Source organism: Xiphophorus couchianus, chromosome 8 (assembly GCF_001444195.1).
Source record: "Xiphophorus couchianus chromosome 8, X_couchianus-1.0, whole genome shotgun sequence".
Classification (NCBI taxonomy): Eukaryota; Metazoa; Chordata; class Actinopteri; order Cyprinodontiformes; family Poeciliidae; genus Xiphophorus; species Xiphophorus couchianus.
In genome coordinates, this window is record NC_040235.1 from 15536 (window position 1) to 29087 (window position 13552).

Below are 13552 nucleotides of genomic sequence, written 5' to 3' on the forward strand. Positions count from 1 at the left end.
AAAATTTATAATTGATCACAGACTGGAAATGTGACCTTTAGGTGGAATCAAACTTTTGTAACCTCAATGACTCAAAAATAACAATGATAATAAAAAAAAGATATTTAATATACTTTTTTTGTTAAAGTATATCAGCTTCTGGCCGCCCCATTTATGTGCGTCAGTCTATCTGCCAGATGGCTACTTCTCACCTGGACATGAATTCAAACTGAACAGTGTTTTTTTCTGTTCACATTGCTAACCTACCACAGTAGCAATTATATTACTCAAATTTACATGCCACTTCATACTTTTTTCATACTTGCTAATTTCCACCCCTAGTTTGAACATATTAATTCTACATCTCCTCCCAGTTTATTATTTAGTTATTGCAATTAAGAATGCAATTAGCATTCCTAATTGTACCTTCTGAATTAATGCAATTTAACAAAAGGTTTGATGCAGTTCATTTTCGCATGTTAGACTAAGTTAGTCACCCTCTTGTTTTTTGCAGTTTCAGTTTATTTATAAAGAAAGTGTTTCCCACTAATTGGTTGTTATACTCCTAATTGGGCTGACTGAACTAAGTTCTGTTGGTTTTACATGTTTGACCAAGCTTCTGAAGCTATTGTTGTATTTATGTGTGCTGTCCTGATGCAGAGCTACCAAAAACATTTCAGTTATAAATCAATTCAGTCTTGTTTTTCTTTATCGGATTGGTATCAGCTGATGCTAAAGCTCAGATATCTGTATCGGTATCAGAAGTGAAAAACGTGGATCAGTTTTTCACTTCAGTAAGTGAAAATACCTCTAATTATCCCAGTGAATCCATAAGCTTGTTCTCATTCCCAAAAGATAAAACCAATCAACGTATTAAGCACAAAAAACAGATGCCTTCCTTGTCTTTCTTCTCCAATAAAAATTCCAAATGTTAAAAATATATTTTAAAAAAAGAAAATTTGGAGGGAATATTTGTTTGTCAATACAGTAAAAGCACAGGCAACCTGACTGCAGGTTGAGCCAAAGTGCTTTTAAACAGATACCAGTTGCCATGGTTACCTACTGTTGTCTTGCTGTTTTACATTAGCCAGCATGTTGTCAGCATATTTCAACTGTTTATTACAGTTTGATGAAATGGGTTATGCTACCAAATTGACATTAACAAAAGATATATGATATGTCTTAATGATCCAAAAGCATTACATGGAGGAAGAGGGAAAAAAGAAAACAGAAATCAAAAGTGCAGCAGGCTCAATGAGGCAATCTGAAGTGCAGAGACCGTGTCCTAAAAATAAAGCATGTTTGTTCAGCTGTTGCGCCATGCATGCTCAGTAGGAGGGATTGCTGTAACATTAATGCCTCAATGCAATCAACAGTCCACTATCATTTCATTTATGTCTAGGAGTGAATCTGCAGGTCAACAATTCAAAGCTATTGGGTAGGTTTCCCAAGCATGCCCGGCGGCATGGGCGGGCATTGACTGCCCACAAAGTCAGCCGTGCTCCTCTCTACTGGAAGCAATTTCTTTCATTTTTACCTCAGAGTGACCCTCTTTCTGATAGTCCTATCACGATTTGATGCAGTAGAGGCTCCTGAACTTCCTGTATCAGAGCCTGCTGCCTCCTGCACTTTTTTCAACCGCTACAACTGCGTAATCCTTTGTTAACATGTCGTAAAGTGTTTTTCCGAGCCGCATTTAAACGCAACATGAGAACTAATATGCTCGTGCTGGGTTTGCACCTGTGCGGCAGCGAAGGAGACCTGCTGCTGATGTGAAGAGCTGCTCAAGTGTGTTAGAATCATGGCAGCAAGCTGCAAAGAATTTTGCCCAGTTTTCCCCCCAAAAAAACCGAGTGAATTGAGTAAAGCTGTTCAATACAGGTAAAGTTAGCTAAAAGATGACTAGCTAATGCCAATATATCACGTTGACCTTGTAAGAATAGGCTACTAATTTTGTCGTTATCTATGTTCAAAAGTGGGTAGTACTGGTTACATTTACCTTAGTAACTTTTCTGGGAAAAAGGAACTTTTTAGAGTAGTTTTAATGCACTGTACTTTGTTCTCTTACTTGACTAATATTATTTTTACTTTTTCTAGATTTTTTTTGTATAAAGGAATGGACTTCAGAGATTGGAAACATTAGATTTCTTATGAAAATTTTAGTATAATTACTCGGCATTTTATACATGTCAATGTTTATATCCTTACTGTTTATTTTTGCATTAACATGATTATTTTATTAGAAATATTACATAAAGGCTTGAGTACTTATTATTAAAGTAAATCTCGTTTTACTTTCATATAATCTGTCCCCCGCCCCCAAAAAATAAGACCTCCTCCCGAAAGACAATGCCCCCCCAATAAACTCTTCTGGAGCCGGGGCTGTTCCCAAGGCAGAAAACGTTATCAGTTTTAATAATAAACTGAAATTGTGTAATAACTACAGTCAAATTAGAAAGTATGTTAGAAACTGACTTTGACTCTGTATGACTGGTCTTGACTTTTTCTTCAGTAAAAATCTATTCATTCCTAAGACCCATGCCAGGATTAGTGAACCTGAGGAACCGGGATAATTCTATCAATCAATCAATCAATCAAATTTTATTTGTATAGCACATTTCAGCAGCAAGGCATTTCAAAGAGCTTTACATAATGATGTTTGTAATGACAAACAGAAATACAATGCAAGATAGAATCAACAATCAAAGCACAGCATTAAGTTTTATTCTAGGTGTGTTAGTCTGATGTTTGGGCCACGAGGGCATGTTTTCTCTTCCTCTCTCTCTTTTTTTAACCCTGATGTCCAGACATGGTAGTGGATTGATCAGATAAGCTTGCTACTGCTGAGGTGGACAGTGGTCTATCTCCACTGGGAATTTTCGCTTTTATTTCTTCCTTTTTCCAAAGAAGCAATAGACGTAAAATGTCAATGCATTGGGGTTTAAAAGATGGAAAATAGGAAGAGCAAAGATTTTATTTTATTTTTTAATATAATATAAAAATATATCATATTTTTATATAATTTATAAAAATATATTTTATATATATATTATGATATATAATTAGATCATTTTAATATTAAAGTCCACCTTTTCTTAAGCGCGCCAGTCTGAGGGATGGAACTACGGGGCTGAAAATGAGTCCTACTCTGGCACTGATAAGAACTCTGAACAGATAGAATCATGAGAGTCCATTGATAAAGTCACATAGTGTCAATATAATTTCTTTGACAAGGAAGATTTTCAAGGATTGGAGGATTATCAACCCTGTTGATTACACACCCATATTAGAATAGAATAGAAGTACTTTATTCATCCCAGCAGGGAAATAACTTCGCAGTTACAGAATAGAGACAAGACAAGACAAAAGACACAACAACAACGTCCGGGTGTTGAGTCTGGAGCTTGGTTGTGGCAGAGCTGATGACGTCACAGGCCACCGCTGCATCAGCTGATGGGGGAATGTAAACAGCGATCAAAATGGCGGATGTAAACTCCCTCGGTACTCCCTCCATCAGTGATCAAAATGGCGGACGTAAACTCCCTCGGTAAATAACACGGCCGCTTTCCCACAGCCAGAAGTTCAATGTCCGGGCTACAAATCTGTTCCTTCACGTTAACATGGCCGGGATTACACCACCTCTCGCTCACATAAAGTGCAATCCTGCCGCCCTTCTTCTTCCGACTCTTGGAAAAGTCCCTGTCCCCCGCACCAAGGAAAATCCAGGAACCTCCACGGTGTAGTCCGGAATAAGCGAGTGCAGCCAGGTTTCCATGAAGCAGAAGATACTGCACTCCCAGTACTCCTTCTGGGTCCTAACCAGCGCCGTGAGTTCGTCTGTCTTATTTCCCAAAGACCTCACGTTCCCCACAATAATCGCCGGTTCCGCTGGCCTGCGCCGTCTCTTCTTCTACCTCCGTTTAACTCCAGACCCGCAGCCCTGTCGTCTCCTCCGTAACTCCTCCGGGAACACAGGCCCGTCTCCGGGCAGCAGCAGAGGCCCACACAGCGCAATCAGCCGTTCACGCGAGCAAACAATGTCGCTACTCCGCTCGGCGAGGTTCTCCGCAACCAAGAGTATAAAAAGTAGCAGAAGAACGCGGAGAACATCGACAGAACCACATCCAGCCATTGTGGAAAGCCCAACTGATGATCCATGGGTTCTTCAAGCATGGATCCATAATCGGTTACAGCAAATATACACAGACAAACACACACGACGGGAGCTGCGTCTGCAGCTCGCATCGTGTGTGTTGCTGCGGCGGCGCCATCTTGACGAATATGACGAATATTATTTAACATCTATCATATTTCTGCATAATATCCTGGCCTAGTAGCCTGTCAAAGCTAAGACAGCATTGAGATGATGTGAACTTACCTTGTGTGTGAGATTTAGGTCCGGGTCCATCTTGATCATTTCCCAGCTGCCATATCCATATTCATAAATTCCTATGAGAAGACTTGAATCATCCTCCTTTCCCCATTCAATGTCAAAGTGTGCTGCCTTCGAGTGACATGGAATCATGTACCTATACAATTAGAAAAAGTTCAGGCTTAGACATGAAAACATACTTCTTGTGATTATGAATATGTAAAAAACAAATTCAGGTGGTAGTTGAGAACTACAGTATGCTATTTTTCAAATTCCTAGCAAAGTTGTCAATTTAGATATTTACACAAGTAAAAAAAGACTAAACACAGTTTATGAGTTCCTTTAGTAAACTGAACTTAAATGGGGGAATTTCACTGCCATAAGTCGAGAGCAGACATTTTCAGTCTGAAAGCAGGATATCATGTCTTGTTCTCAAAACTTGTAATGCTTACACTCAAAACTTCTGCTTTCTTTCAAATATCCACTGTGTTCTCCCATGCCTTTCTACTCGTGCTCAAAACTTCTCTCTGCTCAGATCAAATCTCTGCTTGCAAACCTCTCTGCTCGCTTGCAAATTTTCTTCTACTCTCTCCCAAAACATAAAAGTAAGGTAGCCTGGCAACCGTCTCAGCCAATAGAATGAATGAAATGTGTTGTAGATAGAAAGTGTTATACTGGGCAGTGGGAGCCTCCTCGAGGGTGCATTTGCTTCCTTCTAGTGGGTGTGCCTGTGTGGCTATCTATATTTCTGTTCTATATTGATCCATAGATAGGAACAACCTATATAGATAGACTGATATTAAAAGAAAACTGATAAAATTCAACAGCCATTCTTTGAAAGCATGCTGTGACTCTAAAGTCTAATTAACCCAACAGTCACAGCTGAGTCAAGGGATGAGCAGAGGAGATGGGTCGGGGTATGATCAGGATGAAAGAAGCACTATCATCAACTTATCGACTTTGGTGCTATGTTAATCAATATTTTAGACTTCTCTAGAGACTTCGGTTTTGTTTTTAAAATGTGTCGAGGGCACGACAAAATCGCTCGAGCCGTTTTCCTGTTGCTGGCTTATTTGTTTTACATACTTGACACGTCAAATGCTCCGCAAACCGACACACAATGGGCCATCGATGCGCCTCCACACAGATTTTGATTGTAAACCAGACACACCTGACATGTGAAACGCGTTTGATGTGAATGCACCACAAGGTTCTGGCTCATTTATTATAGTCATCATAGCGACCACTAACAACTGACATAGCAACTGTCATGTCAGTTAGGTACAGACGCCAAATAGCAACCCTTTTCCACTGGCTCTACTTCAGCAGCCCCGCTCTACTCGTCTCTACTACGAAGTAATCATATTTAAACAGATCAGGTGTTTTGCAAAATTCTGTTGACTTGTGAAAATATGTTCCTTATGTGTCGGGATGCACACTGCACCCAGCGAGGCACATTTTCAAGGCACTTCTGATCGAATTCTCAGTAAAACAACAAAACAATCATGACAAAGTTGTAATTGTCGCAGCACATTCATAATATACAGTGCCTTGCCAAAGTATTCGGCCTCCTTCAACTTTTTGCCGCTTTTCAGGCTTCAAACATAATATTCTAAAATTTTTATTATTTTGTGAAGAATCAACAACAAGTGGGACACAATTGTGAGGTGGAATGAAATTTATTGGATATTTTAAACTTTAACAAATAAAAAACGGCAAAGTGGGGCGTGCAATATTATTCGGCCCATGCCACCCATATCAGAAACATCCACTAAGCACATCTGCTAAGGCGCATCATGTGCGTGTCGCACAAAACCAACACAAACCTAAACCACACAAATACAGGTCATCGTGCATAATGCCCATGTCCCTTAAAAACAGTGGACATAATACTCTTTTTAAAATTATTATATTAATTATAATTATACTTATTGTTATAATAAATAATAAGGACAGCGTACCTGTGTGATCCACTGGAGGAAGAGGATGAATAACCCCATGTTCAGCTGAGGAGGTGAAGCGACCATGTTTGCTTAATTTCTCCTCTTTTATAAATGTTTTGACTAGATTTAACTGTTTACCCCTCCCACAGTCTTAGTGTGGCGCTCAGAAGCACAGTCGTCTGCTTTACAGTTTGCAATACCACAAAAAATCTGCTAAACTGGTGACCCCGCTAGAACCGTGCAAACGGTGAAAAGCTCAGGTGGCGTTCACTCCACCCCTCTTAAAACTGCGGGAGACTTAAAATTCAGGTTATTCACTTTTAGATAGTTTCACTATGTAGCCACATTTAGCTTACAGAAGGAGCGAAAGCTACAAGGGGCAACATTTGACGGCTCGGCAAGATACTCCAGCTGTCACATAGTGACAACACAGCAGTAGTGGAATGCATCATGAATAATGATGAGTCCAAATATAGAGAGGAGGTGGAACAACCGATGCAGTGGTGCAGAAAAAATTACCTCTGCAACAATGTGAAGAAGACCAAGATGGAGGCACATTTCAGAAGGGACAAGGATCCTCTTCAGCATACATACTTATAAAGTATATGACAGTCTTCTTAACCTGTAAAAAGAGTTCGCTGCAAATCCGCGTTTTCACCAAAGGCTGATAGTGATTATTATTGACAGTGCTGTCCATTGCCAGCCTATCTTTCCACATTAAAAGTAATACAATAAAATGACAAGTTTGGTTTGCATCCTTGTATGTTTGTGTAGCTGACCATGCAGCATCCTATGACCATTTCTACAATGAAATGAACTAAATAGAAGTGATATTAGGAAACAAAGGAAACAAAAACGTAACATAAGGAAACAGATTGTTTTTTTAAAAAGATTTTCTACATACATTGTTTTGCTTGTAATTTTTTAACATTACAGTGGCTTGTAAAAAGTAGTCATACCCCTTCCACCTTGCCATATTTTGTTACATTACAATCACAAATGAATATAATTCACTGGAATTAAATGTGAAAGATCAACACAAAGTGATGTACAATTGTGAAGAAAATTGTACAAGACTCAACACTTTTTACAAATAAAACATTTGTAAAAATTTGTTGTAGTAGTTGTAATGTAACAACTAGGTGTTGTTACATTACAACTACTACAACAAATTTTTACAAATTTTTTAAAAAGTAAGGTAGAAGTAAGGTAGTAATGTAACAACACCTAGTTGTTACATTACAACTAGGTGTAATGTAACATTCCAGTAAAGTTCAATTACTAGGCTTTATTTGGCTTAACTTGTTAAGTAGTAACTGTTAAGACTTCAGTGTGTATTACAAGGACAATAAAAGAACTGGCGAAAGGCGAAAGTCACTCAACATAAATTTAGAAACCTCACCTCTTTCTCTCCTCAGGATCAGCAGGGATGGACTTGTGGAGTGGAGCCAGTTCTTCTTCGTGGGAGATAACAAGCTTGGCATTAACCTGGACTCCAGAGATCCTAAATGTTGGCCCTTTCACTTTTCCTCGTCTGCCTCCTAATAATTATTGAACAATAAAAATAAAAAATTTTATTCATTTCATACCAGGAAAAAAAAAAGTAATGTTGCCAAGTAGTAGGTTGAAGTATGTACAATATCAACACATATTTAATACATATTCACTAATTTCATGTACAAGAAAACTTTAGACAGCTGAAAACAGACGTTTTTTCCTGACTATCTGAAGTTAATCAGAACTTCTCGTCTTAGGCGAGTTAAAAAAATATATACTTATTTATACACATACACAATACACACACTCATATATATATATATATATATATATATACGGTATATATGCATACATACAAACACCTTGGTTAATCAACTGTGAACACATCAACAAGAGTTCTGGAATTTATTAAGAGCTACACTGAATGCTCCCAGGTCGACATCATGGCATGTGAAATTACTCCCAGCTCATGTCTCCAAGGTCTCAGTGGATCTTAAATCGAGCCTGCTGAAGATGTTGGTATGTAGAGATTTCTTTTTATAGAACAGTGAAATGCTGCTAATAATCAGTAGTATTACACACAGCATCAATTGTCAATGGATTTCACTATTTTTCTCACATACATATATATTATTTATTTGATTTCATTATTTGATTTAAGTCTTTAAAATACAAAACTTTGTAAGTAACTATATACTTTGTCCATCTGTTTTACAAAACAGCATTAAAATTTATGCTTTTTCCCATTTAAATTTTTCTAATGGAAGCTTTATTGATATTGTCTTTTATATGCATATATGTATAGCAAAATAAAGATTTTATCATCTTTATCTTCTCTTTAATCTTTACTGTCATTAAAACGAGTCAACATTGTCTGCAAGCATTCACTGAATGTTTATGACATGTGGGACGTTTTCCAAATGTTCAAAGATATGTGGGAAGCCACTGCACAGAAGAAGATAATGGTGTGACAGACATTTTGTTAAAGAGAATTATAATAAAATTTTGTATACTTTTCAATAAAAATAATTCTTGTGGTGTTGCCATAATCAAGTTACAGGCTCGGTTTCTCTACTTCAGTCCACTAAAATTCAGGGTTCACAGGGAACTTCATGACAAAGGTTCAGAAAACAGAAGCTCACTGCCTTGGTGCAAAAAGGGACAAAATCTGAAACTTTGTAGAAAGAAAAACAGTATATTTTGTACTAGATAAACCAGCCAAAAGGTGGCTTATGAGAGCACAGCTTTATCTGCACACCTTCCTAGCTGTAGCTACTTGTCAACAATCAGGTGAGATTAATGCTAAGTAATTTAACATTCGTTGTTAACACCCAGAATGCCCAACAGGTTTGGGAGAAACTTTAAGAGCCATCTTCTCAGGAATTTAGATTCCAGAGTGCCAACATTCAAATGGTCATAACCTCTTTATTTTATTTTGTTTTTTATTTTCATGTTTGATATCATTTGAAAACTTGGAATCTACACTTTCAGAATATGTAAATAACTCAAAACGCCCCAAAGTAGACGTATTCTTGGATTTGCTGTAGCCAGTCACATTTACCATTATTGTAATGAGTTGTAATAAATACCACCAAAAAAACTGTATTAAAAGCAATTTAGTATTTTTTTATCTTCCTAATTTTTCATAAGAAAAGAAGGACTACCTGATGTCTTCTCTGGCCCACATGGGTTTTCACGTAGTGTTCTTACACATCCATTATGAACAGTCTCTGCCAAGCGTTTCAAGTCATGTTCAGATTTATCCACAAGTTCAGCATCACGAGCAATGGCATCCAACCTGAATTAAACAGCAGATGTTAAGTTGGGCTATATACATCTTTAATTAGGGTTAGTCAGAGCCTTTACAAAAATCTGTCACTAATATAGCTTACCTTTCAAGTGGTCCTCCAAATTTTTTGTAACTTTTGACAAACCTGGTGGTAGCACATAACTATGTCAGTTTAAATATAAGACCACACTGAGGCAAAATAAGGAAGAGCAATGCAGCTGAGCTTCACCTGCGGATCTCAGCATCTGTAAAACCTTTGATATTTTCCCGTGGAATGGTTCGAGGTCTTCCCCGTTTTTTTGGTCTCTTTCGGTCGGAAGTGGAGTCACTGTCAGAGCCAGAATATCTTCTATTCCTGCTCTGCCGTCTATCAGAGTTGAAACTTATCTGCCAACACAAACCAGAAAAAAAATACCCAGTTGTTCAAATAGAACTCAATGCTAAAAGCAAGAATATGACTAAAACAAAAAAACAAATCCCAATAAAAATATATGTCCCCAAAAGAAATCAGAATAAACATTTTCCGTTTTAGGTCAATTAGGATTACCAATTTTTTTTTCTACTTGCTCCATGCCAGAATAATGGGGAAAAGAACTTCAAGGCAATTTTTATTACTTTCTTGAAAGTCAAGGGTTTAAATACACTTCACTAGTATTTGGTACCAATGCACTGTGGGGGGATTTTTTTCCATTTGTTTTATCTTCAGTATCTTTTTGAGTCCGTGATGATTTTGTGGTCTCAGGTGTTGAAATTCAATGTTTTTGTTTTTGGAATAACTTGGCACAAAATTAAAGTTTAACCATGATGTTTTTCATTTTGTGTTTACTGTATAAATATTATCAGCAGTCTGGCTGTGCTAACCTGTCCCACTCAGTCACCTTTTGCCCACACATTTTGTGGAAAATGCAGCAAATATAACTATATAATATAAATATGTGACACATTTTCTGGGTTTTAGACCCAAAGTATTCAGACATAATTGTGTTGGTTGTGCAACAGTGTGATGATGTGCTGGGATCATGATGGGATTCTACTAATGTTAGAGTGTGAAACAAACTTTCTAAAAATTCTGCTCCTCCCCAAACTTTTCAATTCTCACCCTTTTTACGCATATTATGCACCAAAATGTAGCAGTGACAAAGCATGCAATTTATTCAGCAAACTTAAACTAGTTCTTTCAGCCTGCAGCATTCACATGGAATATTTTGCCTTGAGGTGAAATATTCCTCTTTCATAATATTATTTATATAATTCATAATATCATGAGTGGTATGCACCTGTTTAGCACAATTCCTCATGCGTGGCAACATGTAAATTTCTTCAAGCTCCTTCTGTCTTTCCTCTTCCTCCATTCTTCTCCTCTGTTCTTCAGGTATGATGTCATCCCAGCTCCGCTGACTTCGCTCAGAATCAATATCAATATCTTCATCTTCCATCATTGAGAAGTTAGCAACCTATTAAGACCAAACAAATAAATATCAAGTGTTCAGGAACTGGATAGTTGACTAACAGTCCTAAAAGTTCTCTGACCTTGAACTGAGACAGCAATTCCTCTCCAACAGTGGACGGCCCAGGATCATTTTCCCTGGTCTCGGCTCTCTTCAGTATCTCATCAATGTCCATTTCCTGACCAGTGCCAACATTCCAACAAAATAATCAGAGCAATAATATTAATTTCACCTTTTTGTTTGGCTCTTGTGCCACATTCTTCATTGCAATTAATTTTAGCTTAACCGCCTTAATCGTAGATATTTCTTGAATGCTTATTTTCCATTTCAAGTAGGTATTCAGTTCCTTGGAATAGTTAATCTTCCTGGCTAATGGCAAGTTCCAATAACGTGAGATGTATTTGCTTGATGACGTATTGTACATGCTCTGTATTTTGATTTAGAAAATGTCCAAGATGGCGTTGTGGTAGAAGTGCTCCAAAGAATGTTTACATTTCACCAAAAATACCTTTGAGCAGGTATGAAGCATATCTTTCATTAGAGCCACGTTTCAGAATTTGGAATTTTTTTTATTGATTTGATGTAATATTCCATCAGACCAATAAATATAATTTAATGTTTTCATTAGCTCTTAGTAAGAACTCAACATAAATAAAAGCTTTAAAACATGGCTCTGTGTTGAGTTAATCTATATAATCTGTTTAACTTGTGAGCTGAGTAATTGAAATACATTAATTTTTCATTAATATTCAAATTTATGGATTACGACTGTAGTTGACGAGGGCTGCCAGAGTCATGCTGGCGTAGAGGTGAAACTCTCACACAGTTTTAGTTACCTCCATCAAGAAAGGGAAGAGAAAAATGACAGAGGTAAAAATAAGTAATAAGTAACATCTGAGATGGTGTTTTCTAAACCTGGAGACACCCCGAGTCTTGAAAGATATGCAATTTTGTCTGCACAAAAACTGTTGTGTGAAAAGTTGCATTTTATGTTAAATGGCTCATTTGACAGATGAGCCATCTATCAAATGAGACACAGATCTTTAAAAAGCTCTTCAGCACCAAACTTCAGAATTGCAGAGAGCTCCCCTTGGGCTGTGCGCAAATAAGTTAGCTTATTTTTTAAACTTGTTTGAATCAAATGGAACATGGTGCATTTTTTTAATTAAATTGTTTATTTTCTAACTCAATAAGAATCAATAAAAAGATTGATGAGGAATCAAACTGTAAAGCGAGATCAATAATGGAATCAATATTGCTAAATTTATATCAATTCCCATCTCTAATTTCAAAATTATTATTTTACTGAATTCAAAATTGTATCACTATTATTCCTGCCCACATTTTTACTGTATAAATGTTAATCATCTCAAAGTAAAATGTTAAAATATATACTTAAAAAAAAAAAAAAAATCAAATCTCTATGTATTTTTTGCCCACACCCCCAGATCATTTCAGTGACATCAAATAAATTGTTCATAAAAAAATATACACACCAATGTGCAACCAGGTTTTTGTGATATAAAAATCACTGACTGTGAAATATAATTTAATGCACTTACAGTATCTTCCTTGGGTCAACTTAAACACCCAGATTTCTAAAAGGAACATTTTAAGAATGTTGTCTGGTGATTGGGGCTAATCATAGCTTCCCCCTTCTGTCCATGCCAATAATTGTTTTACAGTTGAATTATTGAAAGTAAATGTCACTGCAAAGGTAGAAAAACTGTTTCATGATCACTTTTGTTTTATATCACTCAAACGTTGAATTCCTGTAGAAACAGGAATGTTCCCACTTTTTGATGGAGACAGCACATCAAGAAGTGGGAACACTCCTCTGCAAATTCAACGTTTGTGTTTTAACTTCAACTCCCCCATTAAGTTCACCCTTTCTTAAAATTTGCAGATGTATATGAGATCTTCCCAGTATGATCATTTTGGTGCTGGACTCATTAAGGCTATAAAAGCAGCCTGCCTGTGTTTCGGTCAGAGGTTGAATTTGGAATGAACCATAAAGTGAGAGTCAGGGTCGCAAGGCCAAAAAATTTAGACTGTTTCTAAAAAATCCAACCCTCCCAGCCTGAGCCCACAGAGATTGTTTGTGATCCCAATCCAACCCGACTAATTATCTAATTAGAGGCCAGAACCAGAAGTCAATTCTTCATATTTTAAACTGTTACCAGTGTGAAATACTTCCAGATCTCTGAATTTGCACTCTGCTGGTTAGGGTACATTCAAAAAGCAGGTAAATGTGACCCAAAATGGTGCCAGGCCTTTGTGTGTTTGTTGTGCAGTGAGCTGTGCTTCCTACTGTCAAACTCCCACTTCCGATTAGACTGTAATGAGCATACAGTATTAACCACACCTTTATATTGTGGAATCTTCTTTAGTTTTCTCTCCAATGTATGTATTGTAGGCTTATTAAAAATGGGCCATAGAAGCCCCTACCCTCACATCTATAAGTACAAAATATTTAATTTTGTTGAACAAATTTGTGCAAAAATCTGAAAGTTCCACTACCATG

At 37.1% G+C, this 13552-nt stretch overlaps 1 protein-coding gene across 4 annotated transcripts in view; it reads right to left on the reverse strand.

Moving 5' to 3' along the window:
- The window catches only part of chd1 (chromodomain helicase DNA binding protein 1), a 76058-nt gene that overhangs the window by 15529 nt on the left and 46977 nt on the right, over nucleotides 1-13552 (reverse strand). For all 4 annotated transcript variants that reach the window (XM_028026363.1, XM_028026362.1, XM_028026361.1 and 1 more), the window contains exons 21-27: nucleotides 11111-11206; nucleotides 10858-11034; nucleotides 9810-9967; nucleotides 9684-9725; nucleotides 9456-9589; nucleotides 7697-7835; nucleotides 4358-4508 (exon numbers count right to left, since the gene is read on the reverse strand). In XM_028026363.1, the coding sequence (XP_027882164.1) occupies nucleotides 4358-4508; nucleotides 7697-7835; nucleotides 9456-9589; nucleotides 9684-9725; nucleotides 9810-9967; nucleotides 10858-11034; nucleotides 11111-11206 (897 nt within the window). The remainder of the gene's footprint in view (nucleotides 1-4357; nucleotides 4509-7696; nucleotides 7836-9455; nucleotides 9590-9683; nucleotides 9726-9809; nucleotides 9968-10857; nucleotides 11035-11110; nucleotides 11207-13552) is intronic.